The 26,297-nt window shown below is 42.5% G+C and overlaps 1 protein-coding gene across 1 annotated transcript; it reads left to right on the top strand.

Annotated features, from left to right (window-relative positions):
* The first annotated feature begins 291 nt into the window (after positions 1–291).
* On the top strand, positions 292–23,019 carry apoba (apolipoprotein Ba). The gene is made up of 29 exons (XM_012836799.3): positions 292–450; positions 1,002–1,052; positions 1,695–1,807; positions 1,911–2,056; positions 2,539–2,686; positions 2,911–3,063; positions 3,490–3,614; positions 3,981–4,069; positions 4,283–4,736; positions 5,521–5,632; positions 7,504–7,641; positions 7,796–8,001; positions 8,274–8,481; positions 8,665–8,844; positions 8,949–9,152; positions 9,378–9,545; positions 9,929–10,134; positions 10,424–10,606; positions 10,950–11,080; positions 11,236–11,446; positions 11,694–11,866; positions 12,106–12,281; positions 12,506–12,621; positions 12,757–13,121; positions 13,295–20,767; positions 20,893–21,004; positions 21,160–21,189; positions 21,285–21,468; positions 21,606–23,019. The coding sequence occupies exons 1-29, from the start codon at positions 396–398 to the stop codon at positions 22,815–22,817; spliced, it is 13,122 nt and encodes a 4,373-aa protein (XP_012692253.2). The 5' UTR covers positions 292–395; the 3' UTR covers positions 22,818–23,019.
* The last annotated feature ends 3,278 nt before the right edge of the window (positions 23,020–26,297 follow it).

A 26,297-nucleotide genomic window follows, 5' to 3' on the forward strand; every position in this document is an offset into this window, starting at 1 on the left:
ATCTAAACTAAATGGTCCTTTCTTTAAAAAAAAAAAAAAAAGATGAATTATCACCAAATTCACACACAATATATTACTACCTTGTAGTGCCATAAAATGAGTGGAATGTGATTTAAATGAAACTCAAAATACATCACTTTGCTTAAGTGTCACCCTCTTTTCTTCGATCCTGTGAACTTTGGATGGAGAAAACATTGCTGCAACCCCTGGTTATCTGAACGTGCTCCTGTATTGGATTGGCGTGGGTGGACAGAGCAGGAGGGGGGTGGGGTGGGGGTGGGTGGGGGGCTGTATAAAGGGGCCTGTGTTACAATTGGGGCATCATTCACTGAGGAGAGGAGAGCCCCACATAAAAATAAACCAGACAAAGCAAGAGTTACACACCTGTGCCCGTCATGGGGGACACAAAGCTGTGGCTTCTGCTGCTCCTAAGTGTGCAGGCGTTAGCAGGTAAGCCTCTCTCTTGCTCCTAAGTGTGCAGGCGTTAGCAGGTAAGCCTCTCGTGACTACATATGCTGCTGCATAAATGACAATCTATGCACGACTTTTGTTTGTCTTTACATAAACTGTCTTTGGTAGGTTTTGTTATAACTTTCGTTTTTCATTTTCGTGTTAATCGAGATGTGTTGAGTGTTATTGAGGTGTATTTAGCGTTATTTATGTCACGCTTAATACAGAGCATCTATAATTTTATTTTTAATGTTTACCTCAACTTGCATGTTTTCTTATTGACTGTATGATGGTTATACCTGAAGCACAGACATTCATTCATAGTCCTGTGAGGATTACTCAATTATTTTTTACATTTTGACTAATGTAAATATTGTTGTAACTAATATCCAGCCTCTACATATTTTCAAATGCTATTGAAATAGTAAAGGCGTCTACAAAAATGTCTTCCAACACCGGTCATTATTTATAGATGGTAGGATTCTTATGATAGCCTTGAGTCCCCTGGCTCCGTCCAAACAATCTCAAACCTACTTTTTTTTCTCAAGCAGCAGAGCAAGGAACCGAACCAGGAGGAGATGAGCAAGCATCTACATGTCCATGTAAGTGATTGTGCAAAGCCTTAACTTCATTATCTCCCATCCACACACACACACACACATGGGAACGGTGACTTGATAAGCAGTCAACTAATCGTCTCTCATCCAGTGTGCCCTGGGCCTGAGAACAGTGTTTTGAGTTATCTAAACGCGACCCGACCTGGCCTGGTTGTTTGCGGGTCAGTGATTTTGATGCCATTGACACAGCGAGAAGGGCCACCTTGTCAGCAGAGGGTCCAAAGGTTTTAAGCAGATAAACCTGAGCGGCCTGTGATCAATGGTGACCTGGCCAAACACCACTTGAAAACAACACGCTGAATATGTTAGATTGGATGAAAACATTCCCTGTATCCTCATGTGACATTTCTTGGTTGCAAGTTATATTGCAGCTGATCCTGTGCTTTCAGGTAGACTGCTTGCCACAAATGTACTGATAAATCTGGGTGTTTTCAGAAAAAGTTCATATTTATGCAAGGTTTCCAAGGTTTCATGGAAATGTGCACAGGTAGAAATCAAAGGTGATAGAGAACAAAGTTATCAGGGTAACTGATAAGCTGTGCATGGGAAACTCAATTTATAGTGTTAAAGTATGTGTTGTTGATCAATCTGATCTGTTGTTGATAAATGTGGTTGTTTTTTTTTCAGTGGGGGCGAGATACAAGAACTTCAGGAAATATCTATACACATACACAACAGAGAGCAGAAATGGGGTGTCAGGCACCGCTAACCTCAGAAACGGACCCAAAGTATCTTGCAAGGTATACGTTTACCCATGTAGACAGAGCTGTGATGCACTGTACACCCTTTTTATTTTCATCCCTGGGCCTATATGTGACAACCTCATCCTACGGTCTTGTGTAGGTAGAGCTGGAGGTCCTGCACCCATGTACCTTCGTCCTGCACACCTCTGAGTGTTCCCTCAGCGAGGTGTCTGTCATTGACCCCCAGGGCCAGCCCGTGTACAGGCAGGCAGCTGGGTCTGAGGCCTTCCAGGCCGCCATGGAGAGGTACTGTATAATCAAGTTTAGTGCACGATTTAGTGGTGCTGACTTGTAGGAGTGAGTGCTTCATTTCGACAACGTACACATTACCAAATGCTCAGGACTAGAAGCAAGAAGGTAATACTCTTAATAGGTCACCCTCTGTTTTTAATACAGTTCATGCAGATTTTAATGCAGTTGGATTGTGGGAGTGTGTAGGGATATATAGGGGATATTCTCAAAATGCTGAAGTGTAACCCTACTTGCTTTACGAGAGAATGAGTTACAGTATGCTGGAGCCACATACAAAATTCCCAAATAGGACCCAACAGATTCCCCTTCTTTGAAACAGCACAGACCAATCTATAGACAAATTAGTATTAATGCTATAGTAGCATTACAATAATATAGTGAAGTGTAGCAAAACATATAGCGCACATTGGCTGTGTACAAATGGCTATTAAGACACAATCAGTGCCTCAACATACATGTCCTCCTCTCATCCGTAGGAATCAATTGAGCTTCGTGGTGGAGACGATGGGAGAAGTTTTGGTCTTCCCTAAGGAGGAGGAGCCCAAGAACATCCTGAACGTTAAGAGGGGGATCATCTCCGCACTCAACATACCCTCAATGGACTCGCAGAAGAACAGGGAGATGGTGAGAGGGACAATGATGTGTAGTGCACTTTCCAAACGCGACACACTTGTATGAAACAATAAAACTCATGGCACTGGGTCTAAAACTTTCAACTTTAAAAAGCGATCACTGCTTTATATGTGATAGCCAGTGTTAGTAGACATCTTTGTAGACGCCCTTTAATGTTTCAATAAAGTTTGAAAAGCGTGACCAATCCCTCCCATCCCCTTCCTTTCTTCACCCAGGCGACCATTCACGGCAAGTGCAAGGGAACAGTGTTCGTCAACATAACGGAGGACATCGACACAGGCTTCACCGTGCACAGGGACCTGTCCCAGTGTTCCCAGTTCTCCCCCCTGAGGCTCTCCAGCAGCCCCCTGGCTCTCATCCGTGGCCTGGTGAGTCAGAGATGACGACTCAGACTCTTTTCTCAGTCTAGTCTGAGTGTGCCCTGCTGTGGAGAAGTATGGAATCACACATGGGTCATTTTTTTTAAAGGTTTCTTTGTGCTGCATATATGAAAAAAAATTATAGTAAGCGACAAAATATATGCAATTTGCAGTGTTTTCTTCGGTTTGTTTTTGTTGAGTAAATGGCATTCATTTCATCAATACACTCAATGTCAATTGAACATATTGGCAATCACATCTGGTGGTAAAGTCTATCGTTTTGGCTTACCTGAGCGAGCTGCACATAATGTATTCACTAAAATTCATACTTTGATACAGTTGATACAGTATTTCATAATAACCTTTATTGTCATCTTCTTTCTTTCTTTCTTTCTTTCTTCCTTCATTAATTTTTTTTTGTGTCTACTTGTACAGCACACCCCATTGTCAATGCTTGTAAGCAGCTCCCAGGAGTGCAACTACCAGTTTGATAACAGGAGGAAGCACATGACAGCTGCCCAGTGCACAGAGAAGCACCTTTTCAGGCCTTTCTCACATGAGTAGGTCACAGCTTTACTATGGCTTCACTATTCACTGTCTGACTATCTGACTATTTTTTCAAATGTTTTGTAAACTACAAATATGTGTGCATATCTAACCCAAGTTTGGGCCGGTTACCGGACAAAGGTAAACTGTAAAAAAAATCTAAAGTGTAAAAAAGTAATGTCCACACTATTTTATTCCTATTAAACGCATGGGTTCGATGTCAGGATAATGATGCGACCACACTTAAAATCATCTGCTGAAGCCAGGAGAATGGAAAAGTAGTTTTGACTGAAGTGTTTGTTGAATTGTTATTAATATCTAGAAGTTATTGTAGTTAGGCGTTATTACTGTACTTTTGACACTGTACATTCACCTCTCAGTGACAAGTATGGAATCTCATCGGAGGTCACCCAGAGTCTGACCCTTCAGGATTCTGCCAAAATCAACAAGAGAGCCTTCGACACTGGCAGTAAGCACTGGCACTGGCATGCACACGGGTTAGGGCACATGGGAGACTGGGTAGTGTTTAGTGTACACATCTCCGAGCAGCACCACATCTGAGTTTAGAGGTTTTCAGTTCTGTAATTCACTACTCACCGGCCACGGTGGGACGTAGAGTTGTTTACTATTAAAGGTAGACAGTGCTTATTTAAAAGATTCAAAAAGATATCTCTGCCAATAGGTGGAGCAGACGCAGGGCTCCACATGGAGGAGGCCGAAGATAAGCACCCCACGCAGACCAAAGACGCCGTGCTGTCCACCATGAGAGACCTCAACAGCCTGGCCCCAGACCAGGGCCAGCAGCGGACCGGCCTCTTCCACAAACTGGTGGTCGAGATGCGTGGCCTTCAGAACAGAACGCTGACTGTGGCCGTGGAGGAGATGATGGCCGTCTCTGCCCCCCTGACCTGGCAGGCCCTGGCCCAGTGCGGCACGCCGGAGTGCCGGAGCTCCCTGCTCTTTCAACTCAGGAAGCCTGACGTGGCCGGCCCAGTGGCGGATGCCGTCGTGTACGGCATGAGCCTGGCGGGCCTGCAGACGTCCCCGGAGGAGATCTGGGACCTCCTCGCTGTGGCCGAATCCAGATCCACCAGACCGGTCATGTACGCTCTCGGCTACGCAGTCAAGAACCTCTAGTGAGTATAAAGAGTTGCAATGACAATAGGGTGGGAATGGAGCCTCAAAGCCTCCGGAACTGAGCTCCCAAGCATAGCTGGTAGAATAAGGTGCTAACAACACCAAGGTCATGGGTTTAATACCCAGGCAGGACACATACCTGCACTGTAGCAGCAGGCGCTTTAGATAAAAGCATCTGCCAAATGAATAATTATGAATGTGAATCCCAGGTTTGGACATGGAGCCTGGATTGTGCCAGGGATTGTACTTTTTTTAAGGAGAGACTATTATCTTAGGGCACAGAATGAGACAAGGCCAGGATTGCTAGATGGTTAAGTAAACAATAAGAGAGGCGTGAATGATCTGGTTTGATCTGTTTAGCCCAGTTCTGTTTCATGCATTAATTCAAACTCTTATTCACCAATTTTTTCTAATTAGAAAATTAGGTGGGTCCACTCACCAAATTTGGGAAGACCCTTTTCATAGAGAATACACAATCCATCTTGCAAGAGCGTAATATGACCATAGTGTCTCTGTGTGATTAAGGTTATATAAGATTAATGCACCATGTGCATCATGTTAAAGAGTAAGGGTTGAGGATTATTGGAGATAAACAAACACACTGTAACCACTACCAAATGATTGTAGTCTTAGAAGAGAACTTTGAAATATCGCACATCCTACCTGGTCTGTTTGTGTAACTGCAGTTTCTATAATTGACCACTAGATGGAGTGGTAACTATATCTGTACAATCTGGTGAATACAACTCACTAACGTGTATCATGCATGCCTTTGTGCCACAGTAAACCGCTGAGCGAAGATCACCATGAGGCTTTCGATGCTGCGGCGGACTTTCTTTTGTCTAAGCTTGGGGACTGTGCTGGGGGGGAGGACGAGACATTCCTGATTTTGAGGGTACGTAACTCCATCAAGTTTTACTCAAAGTCAGAATCAGAATCAGAATCAGAATCAGAATCAGAATAGTATTTATTGCCAAGTAGGTTTACACCTACCGGGAGTCATTCAGGGTGATGGGGGTGGGTGGGGCTGGGTTCCTTCTGAAGTCTACGACCATCTCCACTGTCTTCAGAGCATTTAGCTCCAGGTTGTTCTGCCCACACCAGGTCACCAGATGGTCAATCTCCCACCTGTAAGCGGACTCATCCCCCCCAGAGATGAGCCCAATGAGGGTGGTGTCGTCCGCGAACTTAAGGAGTTTGACGGACTGGTGACTGGAGGTGCAGCTGTTGGTATACAGGGAGAAGAGTAGAGGGGAAAGAACGCAGCCCTGAGGGGAACCGGTGCTTATAGTCCTGGAGTCAGAGACATGCTTCCCCAGCCTCACGCGTTGCCTCCTGTCAGACAGGAAGTCTGTGATCCACCTGCAGGTGGAGTCAGGCACGCTCAGCTGGGAGAGCTTGTCCTGAAGCAGAGCCGGAATGATTGTGTTGAAGGCAGAGTTGAAGTCAACAAACAGGATCCTGGCGTAGGTTCCTGAGGAGTCCAGGTGCTGGAGGATGAAGTGAAGGGCCATGTTATGTTAATCTATAAATAGACTTAGGATATCGTTTTTTTTTTAACAAACTGGCCGATAACCAACATAACAACGACATCCAAGAGAGCTCGAGGATGTTATGCACGCGAGTTGAGCCTAGTTGCGAGCTGTCAGACGAGCTGTCAGAATGTTGGAAATCTCTCTACATTGGTCAGACATTCTGCAACTTTACCCAATCCGACAGTACCCGACAATGACCAACAAACAACTGATGCCGCACGCTGACCCAACTGTTATATTAGTGTTGGTTGGCGTTTGTTGGAGAATGTTGGCGTTTGTCGGGGCAAGCTGCTTTAGAAGTGGCATTTAGTGGGAATTGCTAAATTTGTGAGAAATCGTTGGTTCACATCAACACATCATGTTCACATCAACTCTACGGACATCCTCGGATTTAAATAGCTGGCGTTCATGAATCAGGGGGAGATCTTTTCTGACTTTGGTCTTCCGAAGTCCGTAAGAAAACATTTCAGAAGACACTTCAGAAAATGTTCAATTTTTTTGTTTTTTTCTGTATTTAAAAAAATAATAATTTTGGAGATCGACAGGGAAGGTCTTCGAGATCGACACGTCGATCGCGATCGACGGGTTGGCGACCTCTGCAGTAGAGGGTCAGTGATGGCTTTGAGGTGAACCAGCACCAGACGCTCAAATGCCCTCATAACCACAGAGGTCAGGGCGACGGGTCTGTAGTCGTTGAGTCCAGTGACTTTTGTTTTTTTGGGGACAGGGATGATGGTGGAGGTCTTGAAGCAGGCTGGTACGTGGCATATCTCCAGTGAGGTGTTAAAAATGTCTGTGAACACCGGAGACAGCTGATCAGCACAGTGCTTCAGGATTGATGGAGAGACAGAGTCTGGCCCGGCTGCTTTGCGGGGGTTCTGTCTCACCCACCCATGTGCTTGTGTTTTTATTTGGTTCTCACATACATTTTTTCCTTCATAGATCAAGCAGCAATGGTTGAGCATCCACACTCTGACCAAAACAAATGCAAACTATGACCACAACCTATTTCTCTTTCACCTACGACAGCTGCAATACCTTGTTTTCTCTGTTTCATCCCATTTGTTTACATATTACAACAACACTAGGAATGGGTTCAGAGTGGGCACTCGATGATCAGATGTGGGCATAAGCTATAATGTTTGTTTCTAAGCACTATATAATTCCACCTATAGATAATCATAATTATATGTATGTATGTTTGCATCTAAAATATCTTTTGCACCTCTAGGTCATTGGAATCGTCGGAGGGCCAGTGCAGGAGAAGGTTGAGTCTGCCCTCCTCAGCTGTGTGAGCCAATCAGCTGCCTCCCCCTTAGTGCAGAAGACAGCCATTCAGGCCTTCAGAAGGATGTTTGTGACCCCAAGGGTAACAGAGCCTCAACCACCCCCCCCCGTCCTCCTCAGAGTAGATGACAGAAAATCATGTTTGCAAGATTGCATTTTTTTTGTTTGTAATGAGATTATGTGTTTGTTTTGTCTTCCTCGCTTTCGTCATTCCTTCTTTCACTCTTTGGCACCAGATCAGGGAAAGTCTACTGCAAGTCTACCAGGATGAAGGCCCGACTCAGAAACGCTTGGCGGCATACCTGATCCTCATCAGGAGCCGGGGCCGCCATGTCCTCAGGCCTGTGATCGAGCACCACAGGAACCAGGAGAGGGACCCAGAGGTCCGGAGCTTTGTGGCCTCCCACCTGGCAAACCTCTGGGGCTCCGCTGAGCTGAAGCAGTATGTATACAAAGAGGCATGGTCTGTAAAGGGGCTGGCCCTCATGACGAATAGCCAATACTGTAAATCACCATGTAATGTTAGGAAATAAAGTCCTGTTTTTATTCTCATTCATATCTCATTCGTTTTGTTAGCTATTGTTATCAAATAACCAATACTGTTTTGTTTGGTATGATTTATTGTCAACCAATCTATTATCACCCACAGCAACATTTATGACAGGAAGATACTATACAGTATTTTAATCCATGCTTCCTTTCATCTTTTCAAAGAAATGAGGACCTGTACCAACAATTCAGTGACATTTTTGGAGATGAAATACAATCTTTCGGTGAAAAATCCCAACACCACTTGTTGGAAATCCCTGACATTGGTAACCTGCAGAGCCACGTTGTTGCTGAGCAGAACACCAGACTCCCAAAGGAGGTCATTCTCAAGGCTGCTGAGAGGTTGTTCGGCTTCTCAAATGAGCTGATTGAGGTAAGACAGTTCTTACATTCACAATTACATTTATTCAATTGGCAGAAGCTTTTTATCCAAAGCCACTTTTCAAGTGAGGAACAAAAACAAACCCAACTGTGCATTCGTTATACACACTTTGCACTTAATGCTCTGTTTATTTTTTTGCGCAAGCTAATATTCTCTTTGTCCTTATATTCACAGATTGGCATCGAAGGTGAGGGACTTGACCAACTCGCTGAATCCCTCGTTGGTGAGGATGCCCTTGTTCCGAACGTTCTGTTTGCCGCCATGAACTGGGTGGCTGACAATACGTCACCTGAAATCAAAAACATCTTTGACAAGTGGATCGCCCCCATGCGAGGAGAACGACTGAAACGACAGGTGTGTTAAGAGAACACCCACCATGATGACCCCTAGAGTTCATTTTCATAGTCTGGAACCTTCTCTGGAAAGCTGATATGGTAGGTTCTGAATCTCTTTAACAGGTGCCCCAGGATGTCATGAAGGAGCTCGGTGACAGCTTTAATACATTTGTGGAGAAGCTTCGTTCCTCGGAGTCTCCAGAGGCACTGGCATACCTCCGACTGATGCAGCACGAACTCGGCTACATTAGGACCAGTGACTTTAAGCAGTTCAGTGAGGACATCGCCAAGTATGCCAATATAGTCTTCAAGAGCCTGCCCGCCAAGGTAAGAACAGGAAAAAACGAGCACCTATTGGAAAAACGCCTGACAAGACAATCTGATGTAGAGTGATTCACTGTGCACTTATACGTTGTTTTAAACAGATATTATGTGATGTGTTATTCTATGATATCGTGTCATGTGATATAATACTATCAGATAAATCTGCACAGCACATCTGAATGTTACATCTCACAACGGTATCTGTCACTCTTTCTTGAATTGCTACAGGCTCTGAAGTCGCTGCTCTCTGGCACTGATAATGAGCTGTTTGCCCACTACATCTTCATGGATGAGAATATGGTGCTGCCGACTGCGTCTGGGTTCCCTTTGAGGCTCTCACTGTCTGGTGTCTTTGCCCCGGGAGCGAAAGGAGGCATTTCAATTTCACCAAATATGGTAGTCTGTCTTTTAAAGGCCTGATCTCACAGATCGTAAACTAAAACTTCATAGCATGATTCATACTTTATGTTTAATTGACACATTTCGTTGACTCCCGTTAAACTTCTGTGAAAACTTGAAATGCTAGAGCTGGAAACGATTTGAACGTTCATTGAAGTGTCATTGAAATTTACACACATTTTATATTTTATAATAAAAACACATAGTATATGCTGTTTTCACACGAGAATAATCTGAGTAGTGAATCCAGAATAAGAAGATTGTAATTCATTAATTATCTACCAACTGATGTTGACTTGTCAATTATCAATCAAATTATCAATACGTATCATTTACCCAGAGAATAAAAGTATCATCAGCTTCTTACTTCCACTTCCTAGCACCAGCTGTCCTTCATGCCTTCCGCTGGCCTGGAGTTCATCACCCACATGGGCGTCCACATCCCTGAGTTTGTCGCTGCTGGGATCGAGATGCACACCAACTTGTACCACGAGAGTGCTCTGAATGCCAAAGTCACGGTAGCAGACAACCAGATCAAGCTCTCCATCCCGCCCCCTGAAGGCAATGTCCAGCTCTTTGTTATCAGGTGGGTGACTGACTAACAAAAGCTCAAAACTAATAGATGCATTATTTTCATTATTTTGGAATACTTGCATTATTTCAGAAATATATCAGAAGTAATATAATGATTCTGATAATAAATGATCATATCTTTGTCAAACAATTTCTTGTGTGCTATTTTTGTATAATGTTGTCTCACATTTTTCCCATGGAAGAATTATATCACACAACTCACCTTGTCACAATAGGGCTATGTACCTTTTCACTAGTGTTGTATAATGGTATTTACTTTACTTCTCCTGTTCAATAAACAGCAACAAGCTCCTGTCCGTCTCATCGTCCCAACCCAAGATTGTGCCATCCTTGGTGGAGGACCGAACGGACACTACTGAATGTCATCCTCTGTTCACTGGGCTGAAGTACTGCACAGTAATGCGCTACTCAAATGCCAGCTCTAACGATTTGGCTCCCTACTTCCCTCTTACCGGAGAAACCAAGTGAGCAAATGTGTCATGTGTGTAAAATGGGAGTGAAAGTACATCCTACACAGCTTTGTTTCTGATTAGCTACATGTCATATTTTCTTCAGACCCATTCCCCTGTGTGATGATATTTAGCTTTCTTAGTGGTAGGACATGCATGGCCTCTCTGCACTGTGATATGGTAATATGTCCCACAGTAATGTCCCCTGCTTAAAAGCCTGTTAGCTTAAGCATGATTGTTTTGTGTGTGACGTTACCTTATTATTCGAAAGGGATGCGCAATGTGATGAATTTACAAGGGATTAACCTATTTTATCCCTGAGTGCATTTCAAACATATGGTAATTTCCTTTCCCACAGATTTGCACTGGAGCTCCAGCCCACAGGTGAGGTAACAGAATACTCTGCGGCCATTGCTTACAAACTACTCAGGGAAGGGAAGGAGGGACGCCACAAAGTGGACTCTGTGAAGATCACTCTAATGATGGAGGGTAAGTTTGTCCATTTGATGAAAGCTATGAGAACTCACGATTTTATTCTATAAATATGTAGTTTATAAAGTAAAATGGATAGTGTTTGTAACTTTATAAATGGAGGGCAAGTTTGCCCATTTAATGTAATCTTTCTATCTATTCTTCCCCATTAGGATCCCAGCCCTCTGAAGCCACAGCCACCATGAAGTACAACCGAAATAAGAATATCTTCACTACTGACCTTCAAATCCCAGACAATGACTTTGAGGCGGGGTTGAAACTAACTGCTGGTGACAGCAACGTGAAGGGAAAAAAGATGAAGGGCTTCACTATCGATGTAACAAACAAGAATATTCCACAGTTGTCTTTGGTTGGCCGGGCAAGGTACAGTAACTTCCTTAGTGTGTTTTAACTTTAGATATAACTAACGGGATTTGCACAATAACAATAGTACACAACTCTGGGTTATAGGACAAAGAACTAGGTTTTAGAGAATTGTACCTCTGTAGAATAAATTAAGTCACAATTTGGAGTTAGGATTTAACATGTTGCAATGAGAAATATATTTATGTTATATATTCTTGTAATCTTTCAGCATACCTGCTGCTTAAATATTTCATTATATCGCCAGGCTAGATTCCATGAAGGATGCATTGGTCCAGGTCGAGTTGGACATCCCCTCACTGCTTTCAAAAGCAACAGCCACGGCCTCCCTGAAGAAGGAGAATGGACTCATTCTACAGCTGGAAACCGACGTTGACATCCCAAAGACATCCTCCCAGCAGGCGGTCATCATCAGATATGGTGGTGACATTTTTATCAGTTTAAATTCACCACAGGTCTATAATTGTGATATGTTTTGTAAATGTAAAAGTAAACATTTTTCATGTATATTATGATTTTCATATTGCATGTTGCATTTAGTATTTTAGTAGACCCTATAGCAAATTCAAAACATGAATGCTTTTTGTTTCCACATAGGAGTGAATATCTAGTACTGAGTAGTTTTTGAAATTCATGAAATGTCTGGTTTTCCTTCATAGATGAAAACAAGGTTGAGGTTGAGCTGAAGTCAGATCTGAACTCCGATTTTGACAAACTCTTCCCCAACATGGAACACATAAGGAACAACCTGCAGTCAGCCATTGATGACATGCTGGACCAGCAAGTCCCCAAGACTGACATGAAACTCCGCCACATTGTTTCTAAAGGCTTTGAGGTTGGTGGAAAAAAGATATTCATGCCCAGAATAAAAATTCTTCTTTCGTTCATCTTGACCTCAGGAATGTATTTGTTTGAGCATTATTTATGTTTTTTAGTTTTGGAGGTGGCTACATATGCCAGAGGTCTTTTCACGAACTACACTGAAAATGATTCAAATCCTTGCACATATTTACTCCATTCTCAGTTATAAAACCATTTTTGCTATGTCATGATATGCAGGCTGTCAATATCTGGCTTGACAAAGTGGCTGCAGATGTCCCCTATGTAAACAGCCTGAGGAGCAGAAGAAGCATCCCAGAACTGCCACCTGTTCCTGAGAAACTATTTCTGAAATGGTAACTCACTTTCCTTTGAACATTCTTTTATCCTTTGGGATGAATTACAAGTTGCATTTTTTATGTTGCATTTTTTATGTTTACCTTTTGAAGCTCCATTAGTGAGAATTATTATTATTTGTGTTTTTTTTTCAGGGAAACCCTGTTCAGGTACCAGTTCAACAAAGGCAGAATAACCATTTCTTTACCTCTCCCACTTGGAGGCCAGTCTTCGGAGGACCTGAAAATTCCATCAAAGTTGTCCATCCCAAATATCTATATGCCTGACATTGGCCTGGATATTCCTGCCAATACCATCGTAATCCCAGCATTCACCATCCCCCAAAACTTTGACTTCTCAATGCCTATGCTGGGTCTGGCTGAGTTGACCACAAAGGTTACCAGCAGCCTCTGCCACTGGGAGGGTTCAATCCTGGGCGGAAACAACACTGTTGATACCCCGAGCTTCATTGGCCAATACAAAATAGTCTCAGACTGCCCCCTAGCCTACAAAACTGAAGGTATTGTTGAAGTTTATGTGGTATTTTCGCAGTACTGTATATGTTTCACCCAATCTTCCCATGTTTGACAGAGAATTTGAAAATTCTTTATGGTGGTATAAAAATGTATATCATGTAAAATATTGTGAATATATTACATATATTACTTGCTAATAGCTTTTGTCCTCTCACAGGTACTGGAATGATTACAGGCTCGTTTGAAGATTCCTTCAAGTATAGTGTAAACACTTCTCTGAGCCACAGCCTACTGGATGTCAGCTTCAGTGTCTCGGAAACTGTTGCCTGGAAACAAAACGTGGTTGGACGGGAAAGTATCAGACTGCAAGCATCCAGCCCACTTGGTCTGTCTGCATCTCTCCATTCCTCCTTTCAGTCTGTGACAAACGATGATCAGTTTAAGGCAGATGGTGACGTGGATGGAGACTTCAAGGTTGGTCCTATGTTTGCAAAATTCACATACACTCAGTCCTATATGGTTGATGGTGAGGAGGAGCCAAATGCCAAAGGAGAATCCACATTCAAGCTTGATTCCTCGATTGTTCAACTTGAAAACACGATTAATGGAGACTACACAAACGATGTCCTGACTCTCCAATCCAAAACCATCATGCCAAATGACGCTTTAAAGCATATGTTAGAGTTGAAACTTGAGGACTGCAAATTTTCTCTTAAGTCAGATGCTACAGCAAAAGTTCTGAGCAATACAGTTACTAACAAAATTGACCTTGGCTCTACTTGTGAGGCTGCAAACCTGAAGGTGGAAATCCAAACAGATGATGGAACAAATAGAGCCTACTCTGTCCTCACAGGAACTTTGGACAGCAGCGGTCTGGAGACAAACCTGGATGGCACTGTGATGTTTGATTCATGCCATGGTTCCCACAAATCGAGCCTCAATATTGGCAGCACTGGTTTATCCACTAGTGGCACAACGAGTTTGCAGTGCAGCCCCTTGACATTTGACAATGCCTTCACTGGTAAGATAGACAACAATGGAGCCACAATATCCTTTACATCCAAAGCATCGGGCCGCGACAATAGAGGAGAGATCAAGGTGGAAGGCAAAGTAACTCCCTTGCAAGCTTCTGTCAACAGTGTCCTTAAGGGAAATCTCTTTGATGCAGACATGCTCAACACTATGAATGTGGCTCTGAATAGGCAAGGCCTGACCTTCTCTGACAGTATGGCAGGGTCTCTAAAGAGTATGAGGGCAGAAAGTACTCATTCCTTAGCGGTTACTCTTTGGACCTTGGCCTTCCGCTCCAAGACTGACGGCTTTGTCTGTGATGGCACATCTTACAAGCATGACATCAAAGTGAACCTGAAGCCATTTGTCGCGATGATAAGTACAAATAATGACATTGAGCTCTATGACATGAGTCTAAGCAATGAGGGGCAACTGAAGCTGGAGCCACTGAAGATAGATCTGTCAGGAAGCGTCACTGGTGGTCATACTGATGGTGACCACATTAAACACACTTGCTCCATGAACTATGCTGATTTAGCTGGAGCTGTAAAATGCGACACAAATGTCAAACTGTCTGAGGCCCAATTTAATCACAACTTTGACCTTCAATACGCAGGCCTGTCGTCCAAATTTAGCAGTGAGGCTCTTATAAACTCCAAGATCCTACGTCTAGAGAGCACATTGCGGACGATGGCAGAACCTTTTAGCCTAACTGTAGATGCCATCCTCAACAGTGACAGTGAGGTGCAACTCTATGGGAAGCACAAGGGTCAGCTGTACAGCAAGTTCCTGCTTAGAGCAGAGCCACTGGGCATTGCCCACTCTCACGACTGCAGGGCATCTGCCACACATGAGATGCCCTCCGGGGCAACTCACGAGACTCACCTTGAGAATAAACTTGAAGGTGTCTTGACACCCAGTGAGCAGTCATGGCTTTGGAAAATTAAGTCTAAACTAAACAACAATGCTTACAATCAGGACATCAGCACCTACAACAATGATGAGAAAATAGGGATGGAGTTTGCTGGTGTGGTTTTCACCAATCTTTTAAGCAAAGCAGCAATGTCTGATGACCCTCAATTCCAGAGTGATCACTCTTTTGAAAACCAAGAGTTTAGTCTGTCGGCGTTTCTCAAATATGACAAAAACAGTGATTCACATACACTTTCCCTGCCCTTTATTGATAATCTTCCTGCTGTCTTTGAACAACTCAAAGCCTCAATTGTAAATGTCTTTGAGACAGTGCAACAATTTATTAACAGTTTAGATGTAAATAATGTTGTTGCTCGGTTCAGGGCCACTTTGGAGGAATTACCACAGGATATCGAAAATTATATTACAGAATTGGACCTTGAAGGAAAATTCAAGCAAGCTAATGAAAAATTGGTCTCTTGGATGCAAAACTATGCAATCTCACTTGATGACTTAGAGACCTCTGTGGAGAATTTGAGAAAAGCCTTTGAAAAGTCTATACTTGACACAGCAAGTAAAATAAGAGACATTACAGTAAAAATCAGAGACTTTGTTGAAAGTGGAACCTGGTCTGAGACCATATCAGATTTCTTTACACAACTTGCAACTGATGTTAAGGCCTTTGATGCAAACTATGATATTTCCAAGACACTTGTCAGGGCTATTGAAGCAATCGAGGACATCATCAGGCAAATTGACATGGAGAAACTGAAAGACAGTAGTTTGGCCTGGCTGCAAGAACTTGAAACAAAATATGAAGTAAGGGATTGGCTACAGGAGAAAGTCAGTGAACTGAAGCAAGTCATAGACACATTTGATATTATGATGTTAGCTCAGGATCTGAAGGACTACATAGTGTCATTTGATTTAATGGAATTTTTGGGCCAAATAACCGATCAACTTCCAACAGAAGACATCAAAAATACACTTGAAACTATGAAAGATATTCTTGTCAACTGGCTTGATGAATATGAAATTGATCAAAAAGTTAATTATGTGATCTCCAAAATACAGGACCTCCTTCAGCGCTATGAAGTAGACAAGAAATTTAAGATGCTCACTAATGAACTCATTGAGCTAATTAAACAATACAAAGTCCATGAAACTCTGCAACAAATGGTGGATGAAATGAAGAAAATAGAGTTTGAATATTTCTTTAATAAGTTCATGCAAGTCCTTAACGATATTATCAGTCAGTTAAAATCAATTGACTTCAAGCAAAGTATTGAGGATCTAAATGAGTACATTTCAACAACAGTCAAAGCAATACAGAAGTTTAACTTTATAATGCACATTGATGATGTTAACCAGAAAATCAGTGAACTTATAGAGTACGTGAATGAACACATCAAAACGTATGAAATCCCACAGAAAATTGAAGCTTCAAGAGAGTTTCTCCGGGAGATCCAGTCCACCATATGGAATTACTTGGACCAACTTAAAGCAACAAGAGTGGGAGAGATGCTGACAATGTTGAAGGATGTTCTCGACAAAACTGCTTACAAGGATATTCAGTTCAAGGTGCTAGACATGCTAGAAGACATGAAGCAGAGAATCAGTGACATGGACATCAAAGCTGAAATCATGTACTACTTGGAGAGAGCCAGTGAGTCCTACACTAACGTGCTGGCCTACATCTCTCTTCAGTTTGATAAATTGATTGAGGCAATTCGACAGGTGGCAAAGGATCAAGAAATTCTGGATCAGGTCAGGAATGCGGTAGAAGGCATACTCGATGCCCTGAAAAAGGCAGAGATTCAAACTTCGTCTTTTACTGTCCCACTGACAGATCTCACGATTCCGGCTGTAACTATAGCCCTTCAGAACCTTCAGGACATTGACATTCCATCTCAGATTACAATCCCAGAATTCACCCTCCTTGAAATCATCACGGTGCCGTCAACAACTCTTGATTTTGAAGAGCTCAAACAGATGCTAATCAAACTAATTGAAGAAATCCGTGATTTTGAGCTTCCAATGGTAGAGCTTGAAGCTATTTTTGGAGATCTCAGAGTTCTATACATGTCTGACCTGCCAGACCTGACCTTCCCAGAGATCAAACTTTCAGAAATCAGAATCCCCGGTATAACTATACCCAAATTAAACTGTGAGAACTTCGATATCACAAAACTACCAATTCCTGAAGTGAAACTACCAGAGATCCCAAGTGAGGTTCAAGTGCCAGCCTTTGGGAAACTCTATGGTGAGCTGAGAATAAACTCACCTCACTACACACTGGTGACAGGAGCAACACTGGAAAACTCAACAACTGCTCCCAAATCTCCTCAGTTCACTGTCACCGTCACTTCCCAGGCCAAATCAACCATTGAGCTTTTAGAGTTCTCCTTGGATGGCACGCTCCGTCTGGAAGCTCCAAGAATGAAGAAGATGATCCTTAAAGAGACACTTAAGACCTCTCACGTGGCTTTCAACATTGACCATGAGGGTGATCTGATTTTCAGTGGACCATCAGCTGAAGCAACAGCAAGGACTACTGCTAAGGCCACTACTGAAGTATACACAGCTGAGTTGGAGAATATTGTTGAATTTGCCCTGAAGAATGGAATTTCTGCGTCAATGGTCACAAACTACAACCACAACCTCAATATTCCAAATGCAGATATTTCAAGTCAGGCCACAATGACACAAACATCAAAGGCGCAATTTGAATCTGGTGCTATCTCTGTGACGGTTGGAACTAATGGCAGTGGGAAGGTGTCAGGGAATTACTTTTCAGATGAGGGCACACACAACAGCAAGCTGGATTTCAATGTCAACTTTGGCACTGCAAAACTCACTTTCAATGGAGAGACAAAAAGCAAGGCCCTGACACTGAAGCAGGATGTCAATATTGAATCGGTCATTATGAGTCATGTGACTATTGATGTCCAAACCAAAACAGGAACTCCATTCATCAAAAGCAGTGTAATGACCTTGAAAGGAACGGCTGAGATGGAGGACCTTAAGATTGACCTTAAAGCCTCCCACGATGCGGAGCTTATCGGTAAAGTAAGTGGCACCATTTCTAATGCTCTGGAGTTTTTGGCAAAGCCATTTGAGATTGTCCTGGACTGCAAACACAAAGGGAACACCAAGATTATCTTCCCCTTGAAGCTGACCGGAAAGGTTGACCTCCAGAATGATTTTGGGTTCATTCTGAACTCAGAGAAACAACGTGTCTGCTTGGTGGGATTGGCTCGTTTCAATCAGTACAAGTACAACCACAACTTTACCATGGACAACAACAACAATGATTTTGGCATTTATGGTGCGATGAATGGTGAAGCCAACCTTGACTTCTTGACTCTACCTCTTTCAATCCCAGAGATGACTCTGCCTTACTTTGACGTCAAAACACCCATGATAAAAGATATTTCACTGTGGGAAGACTACGGCCTCAACACTCTACTAACCACTCCACGCCAGTCCTTTGATATGGATTTCAACTTGCTGTATCAGAAAAATCCTGACACACATGCACTCTACTTTGATCTTGTACCTATATATAATATGATCAATAACCAGGCTGAATTTCTGCAGACAAAGTTTGATGTGGGAAGAGACAGGGTTTTCAATGACCTTATGGACTCCTACCATCAAGCCAAGACTCAGTATGAGAAATTTAAAATTGAAACATCCAGTCTGCCTCCAAGATACATTAGGGTTCCTGGATACACCGTCCCAGTTCTGAACATTGAGGTGTCTGCTTTCAGGGCTGAAATGCCAGCGTTTAGTTTTCTCATCCCCAAAGAAGTTAGCACACCAAGCTTTAAAGTGCCAGCGTTGGGTTTCTCAGTTCCGTCCTACACTCTTGTTCTTCCTTACCTGGAGCTTCCAGTCTTGCATGTACCTGAGACTCTCAGAGAGCTGACCCTTCCAACATTCAGGTTACCTGAAGTCCAGAACAGCATTATGCTACCAGCCATGGGGAACATGACATATGATTTCTCTTTCAAGTCCTCAGTAATCACTCTAAATGCCAATGGTGGAGTCTATAACCAGTCTGACATCGTGGCCAAATTAGGAGCTTCCTCCACCTCTGTGTTTGATGTTCTGCAAGGCAAATTTGAGGGCACTACCAGCCTGACTATGAACAGAGGCCTTAAAATGGCAACATCCATGGTTCTGGAGCACATGAATGTTGATGGAAACCACGACAGCTCTCTCAGCTGCACGGGGAGAGGTTTGGAGGCAACCATGACAAATGTTGCTAAAGTCACTTTGCCTGTCTTGATTCTGGAGTTGGAACAGGAATCACGTGTACATTCTCACAGCTCACCAAATTTTGGCACGAAACTGAAAGGGAAATATAACTTTTACGACCCCTACATTAACGTAATAGCAAATGGAGACTTTGATCAGAAGGTAGATCTAGGACTGCATTTTGACCACATCTCTGTGGACAGCCATACAAAGGCAAAGATTGATGGAACTATGATGGAGACTGGAATTTTCTCTGGAGGTCTGGACAACGAAGCTTACTTCTTCCTCAATGTAAAAAGTCATCGTTCCACAGTGAACACATTAGTAAACACTAAATTTGAACATGATAACATCAAGATTTTGAACATTGAGGTGAGTGAGATGATCGCACTGGAAGCGTCTCTACGTCGTTTGTATGCTACAATGAAATACACAGGCGTCAATGAGGCTAACATTGCATCATTCAACACTAATGGAAAGCACTCTGCCCAAGTCACGTTTGAGATGGTTCCTCTCACAGCTGTAATGTTTGATGTGGAATTTGATATATCTCAGCCAAGCACCGTTGGTGATGCAGAAATGGTCCAGAAAATAGATATTGACATCACAGCAGAGAAGCAGTCATTGAAATGGAGTGGTAGAGAGCAAATCACTTCCATTGTCCATGCATGTGATCTTGTGTTGTCAAACGATGAGGCAGAGATCCGTATAGAGGCAACACAGTCTTGGGAAGGGTATCTTGCCTTGCTGAAATCCATCAGGCTACCAGTGTATCAGAAGACGCTGTGGGATGTTCTGAAGTTTGACCTGGTCACCAACTCTGAAAACCGTCAGTTCTTTAACGCCTCCACCATTGTTGTCTACACAAAGAGTGCAGAGGGATTCAAGTTTGAATTTCTGCAAATACCTGAAATAATTGATGACATAAACATGGCACTGGAAAATGTCAATCTTCTTGACTATGTCTCTCTTCCACAAACCTTAACCATTCCACCTTTTGAGGTGCCATTTACTTCAATCCGTTCCCCACGAAAGTATGTTGACCTGAAAAATATAGAAATCCCTGATGCGATAACAGTGCCCGAAGTTGATATCAGCCTGCCTGGTCTACCCAAAGTGACAATTCCAGTTCTTCAGATTGCTACAAAGTATAACGAGGGTAAAATACCCTACCTCTCTGTGAATCTGGCAGAGTTTAAAATTACCATAGCAGGAATCTCCTTGCCAGAATTCGTCTATGACCTAAGTGCTCAAATGCCAATCTGTGGGTTGCCTCTACCGGAAATCCCCAGGCTGTTTTTCGAAATCCCAGAGATCTCCTTGAAGTTACCAGCCAGTATATTCATCCCGACTTTTGGATCTCTTTCAACAATGGTGAGGGTATCCTCCCCTATTTATGAGGAGACATGGACTACGATGGTGGAAAATAAGGACCCTGAGCTTGTGACTTCTCTTCAGGCCAACTGCACCTCAACAATAGCCTTCTTAGAATACGACTTGAATGGTATGTAAAACTCTGATTTAGAAAATGATCATCTGTATTTAAAAAAAGTATTCTTCTTTAAATATGAATACATTTAAATTAAATTGTTATGTTCTTATGGCTTGTTTTCCATGTTTAAAAACCAGCAAAAGCAACTTGGCGTTTGGTCGATGGAGCTTTAAGCATGAATGGAATTTCCAAGCTGACCCACAGTGACCTGAATGTTGGCTGGCAGCACTCATTGACACAGAATATCAGGTAAATACACTTAAGTCGTATTTGGTATTCGATATAAGTACTTTCAAAATAAAGCAAAATTTAAACTTACTGATTCTCATGAATTGTTTTTTGATTGCCTGTGACTGTTTACGTTTTTTATTTGTTTGTTTCTTAATTAATCTGTGTTGCCATAGAACCAAGCGTCAAGAGACTCAGGATTCTAGGTTGGTACTGAAACTCAATTGTGAAACATCTCACTCATACAAAGACTGAAAAGATGAAATGACAAAAAAAAATCCATACATTTTTTGTCCCTCAGCTCTCACCATACACTGAATGTGGACATCATAAGCCCGACCTTCACTGACATGAGCTGTCGGTATGCATCTCACAAAAATGGCATCACAGCTTCTGTTTCCTCCCCATCTGCTGGATTCATGGGGTTCCAGCTTCAGAGGAGGTCACCTTCTCAATACTATGGAAAAATCTTTGGTCGCTACCCGGTGAGACCAAAAACTAAATATCACTTGACATTTGCAGTTCTCTCAGGTGTTTGTTTACTTGAAAAAAGTTATGGTAAAGGAAAATATAAAAATTATAAATAATGTAATTGTTTGTGTGTGTGTGTTTTTTTTTGTAGTCGTCTCCTGACAAGGACACAGACATGGTAACTGTCAAAGCCACCCTGAGGAACTCAGAAAAGCTGAGTCTCCAGGTAGCTTGGAATTGGAACTCCGTAAGCGATATCCTCTACGGGGTCAGGAAGAACACACCGCACATCACCGCCTCCCTCAAGAAGTTTATCAACAAGTATCACACCGCTCACTTTGGGATGGACTTGAACCGTGCCTCTTTGAAGATGAAGAACAGTCTCTCCAACACCATTGAGAGAACCTACCACGAAGTTCCTCAGATTCTCAACGCAATGCAGAACTCCGTAGAACAGATCAGCCAGCACACCAAAGAGGCTTATAAGACGGCCGCTGACAACATTCCGTCCATAGACATCCAGGAAATGAGGAACAGGTTCTCAGACAAAGCTAGAGTGCTGTACAAGTATTATGAGAAGAGCGCCCGAGTCCTCCTTGACGCCATAATGCAGTTCCTCAGAGAGACTAAATTCGACCTGCCTGGCCTGGAGGAAAAGCTCAGCGGGCAGGAGTTGTACCACAGGGTCAGACGCTCTGTGTCGGCAGCCATTGAGCAGGCCACCAAAAGGTTCACTGGTCTAATGGAGACCATTTACTCTTACGTTAGCAGCATAGAGATCACACTGCCATACATTGATAAGGTAATCCAGGGACAGGAGATATTAGACAATCTGCCTACCATGAAGTCCATAGAGGATCGTGTCCGTGACACCATGAAGAGGTGGGAGAACCTGAAGCTGGAGACCTTGTTTAAGAGCCTGAATGATTTCCTGAAGCTCTGTATTATGAAGGCAGAGGAATTCATCACTTCTCTGCAGCCTGTCCAGCTGGAAGACCTCTTGGCCAAACTCAAGGACAGAATGGCAGAAGCTGGTAACATACCTGCCATCGAGGAAATCAGATCACAGATCACAGAAGCAAAGAAAGATGCGGCCACCTACAAAGACATGGCCAAAATGAAAGTTCAGGAAATGTACAGCAATCTTACTATAGAGAACATCAACGAAGGTGTGGTCTTTGCTGTTGATGAGTTTGAGTCCTATTTCCTTGGTGGGGCCAATGAGTTTCATGACCAGCTGAGATATCACACACAAGGTGCAGAGCCTTACCTTAAAATCTCCAACAAAAAAGCAGAATTAGAAATTCCCCTTCCCTTTTTCTGGAAGTCTTTCAATGAATGGCCAACTGACACTAGGGGATGATTTTTGTTGTCATACAAGTAGGAACAAACAAATATTTGAGGAGTACTGTTGAGTCTGAAAATGTCAGAGATTGTATTTAACAGGGTAAACTAAAAATACATTTACGTTTTTGTTGTGAAGTTGTTTTTAATCCAATAATGAAATGTGACTTTATACTGTAAAAGTAATTGTATTTCATCAATTAAATGCTTCATGCTACTGACATAATTTAGTTTTATTTGACTACATCACTATTGTTATTATTATTTTAATTATTATTATTACATTAAGTTTTAACTTACTTTAAACAACTTACTGGCTGACAGATACAATTTTCCTTTAATTTCATAAGTCAAATGAATAGTATATGCAAGTTTTAAAAGCATACATTTTAATTAAACAATGTAGCTGATACTGTTCCCTGTGTTCCTTGAGTGTCTCATACATCTGCCCTCTTTTGCACTGTGTTGAGTATATATCTCTGTGTGTTCCTCTGCCAGCCATGAGGGGGCAGTGCAGCCACACTGTTTTCCACTGCCAGGCTTTGAGCTCCTGTTCCAGACACAACACTGGAACCCCCATCTCCTCCCAGCCTCCCACAGTCTCTCTGTGTCTCTCAGCCTTGTCTGTCTTTATTTTTATATATACACACTCAGGAAGACTCTCGCTCCCTTCAATATTCTGTCTAGAATTCCCACCACATTATCCCCCCTGGATACCTGGTGGGAAAACTGTAACCCCCCTACTGATTGCTCATATGTCCACTCTAAACTGAGAAAAAAAACGTGGGGGACCAAAACAAATGTTGCTAAGCAAAGAGACTGCCACCTGTTAGGAATCCGGAGCTGTTGTGTGTGCTGAGCCATGCTGGGTTTCCCACAGAAGTCTATTAAAAGGTTATAGATCATCAGCATGATAGTCTAAGGGTCTGACTAGATGCCAAAGGCCTGGTCTGACCCCTCCATAGAAGCACAGTCCCTTTAAGGAGAATTGAATGGCTAGCACTGAGGGTCAGTTGTCTATCTTCTGGTCAGCATGTTTGCTAGGTGTCTGCGTCTCACCTTTGAAAGCACAGTAATGGTTTAATGATGTTGTTCTTATCAACACACAAAAGTACAGGTTTGCTTCAGTAGACATATATCACAGACAGATTAACAAATCCTTCCCTAGCCATGGAGGCTAATAAGACTAATGCTTGTACCTGGTTTTTCCATGGCGCTAAACAGGTGACAGCCATAGACTCCCCCTGGATGAGACACCAGTCCATCGCAGGTTAACCCCCAGCTGGGCGGACTGAGACAATACAGATAAAGTGCCTCGTCCAAGGGGACAGCAGACAGAGTCAAGTGCCCATGCTGAGACTTGAACCAGCAACCTTTCACCATTAGGGCACTGAGATACATGCACTACATCATAGACAGGAAGGGCTTTTAATTTACTTAAATCTGAGGTTCTGATATCCGAGAAAGTGGTGCGAGCGATACTCTGTTTATTGAATCGCTAATGGACCTCATCTTAAGATGGTCTTTGGCTTTGTATTGTTTGAGGTAATGGAGGTTCAGGAGATAGAATAGTTCTTTGCTAACTGTATTCAGAAATAAGCACAATTCTGAAACTGGTAGTTGAACTGTTCATTTACCAAGTTATGAAAAATAGGTTATTTGATTTAGGTCCTGTTATTGTTCTGACCACTGAGCCTATGTCCATTTGAGATTATGGAGTGTGTTGCATCTAAAGTTCGTCTCAGATGCTCAGTGCAAAGTGCACATGAACTGAGTTCAGAGGATGCATTCTCACATTCCATGAGGTCAACAATCTTCAGGGTCAGACAAAAGAGCTAACAGCATGGGATAGAGGGGGAGGTGTCTTTGTCTGACTCTGGTGTTTCTATAGCCAGGAAGCCGATGACTACCTGGACAAACCCAATTATTGGAGCTAATGTAAATTTAGCTCAGATGCTGTCTGTAACGCCTGGATGAGTCTACAAATGGAAGAACTTACATCTGCTGCTTACAAGATAATGGTGCGCACGTTGGGGTACTGCACCAAGCTCAGCTCAGAGTTCTTCAGACGTACAAGACTTGTAGATTTTCTGGGAAGAACTAAAGTGTTTCTGCGCATTCAGGGAGAAAAATCAATGTAGCTTTTCCAAATCTGATATTTTTATAAGAATTCTAAGAATCTGATCATATTCGGTCTGGGCATTGTCTATGACCAGCATATGCCTCAGTCCTGGGGAATAGGGTTCTCGTTGGTTTTGTTGGCTCGGGCCTGCTTGTCAGATGCTAAAGGTAACACCTCTGTAAGCATGACTGTCATTATAGAGCAGTGTATTCTTGGCAAATATCAATCATGTTGACATTCAGGTAGTTGGTATGCCCTGTGTGTGTTTTGACAAGAAAACCCTGTCCATAGTCCTGTTACCCTGTTGTAGATCTTGGCAGTATGAGCAAAAGTTCCTAGAAAAAGAAGAATCATAGAAAGGATTGTGTTATTCATCCCCTGCCTATTACAAGCAATGGCCTTTGTAACAAATGTTATGCCCCGGTGTATGATGCATAGTTACATCCAATGTTAATATTTTAAAGACGCTCAAACACTTAAAACCTTGTCCAGAGGGTATATCTCAAAGGTATCTTATCAAGGTGGATGGTTAGCTTTGGCAACTCATGCTGAAATGTGACTGTTTCATACACAGAAATGGAGGAGCCATTGCTGTTCTTTCAGCTCACCTCAAATTCTTACACGTGGACATTTCTTAGATGAGAAATACGTGCAAATGTGCAATCAAGCATCATTTTTAGGGAAATTGCCAGCTCAGCTTAAAATAGGATCCATTATTCACATCATACATGTAATAAAATTGATGGATCGGCCTACATTTAAATTTATAATGGCTATGATGTATCAACGTTTTTGCTGTTGTTGCTGTATGTATGAATCAATTAAGGACTGTGCCTTAACTAGGGGTGGGATTGTCAGGACTATGTTGATATTATCTCACCTTTGGGAAAAATAGGCTATTCATTTTTCTGCACATTCAGATGATATTGCTTCCAACATAATCCTCCTCATCCTATCCTAACGGAGGCCTCTTGTGACGGCACATTATGAAATGCTTGATGCTGCCATGACTGTACAAACGGAGTCAAATATATGGCCATAACTGAGATGTTGCCACATCATGTATGTATAATCCTTTCTGTGGGGTAATTTCTGCTAAAAGCCAGGAGAGTTTCGCACGACACCCATGGCAACCATAGTTTTTGTTAAAAGAGTAAGATGTTCCTTATTAATGTAAATTAATACTAATGTAAGAGTTACATGTATTATTATTATTATTTTTGAATAAGCCCACTCTGGAAACAATTATTCACACATTAAAGGCACCTCCTGTTTATGAATAATTATTATAATTATTTAATGAGCCTTTGAAAGTCACCAGGCCTTGGTCAACAGACTAATCAGAAAATAATAAGACACTGGCCTATAAGTATAAGC

This window comes from Clupea harengus, chromosome 14, assembly GCF_900700415.2.
Source record: "Clupea harengus chromosome 14, Ch_v2.0.2, whole genome shotgun sequence".
Lineage (NCBI taxonomy): Eukaryota > Metazoa > Chordata > Actinopteri > Clupeiformes > Clupeidae > Clupea > Clupea harengus.

Bases quoted from the DNA above. Each gene is read 5' to 3' on its own strand.
- apoba (XM_012836799.3), top strand. From the start codon at position 396: ATGGGGGACACAAAGCTGTGGCTTCTGCTGCTCCTAAGTGTGCAGGCG. The intron at 2,687-2,910 runs GTGAGAGGGACA...TTCTTCACCCAG, and splicing joins CGCAGAAGAACAGGGAGATG to GCGACCATTCACGGCAAGTG. The intron at 11,447-11,693 runs GTACAGTAACTT...TTATATCGCCAG, and splicing joins TCTTTGGTTGGCCGGGCAAG to GCTAGATTCCATGAAGGATG.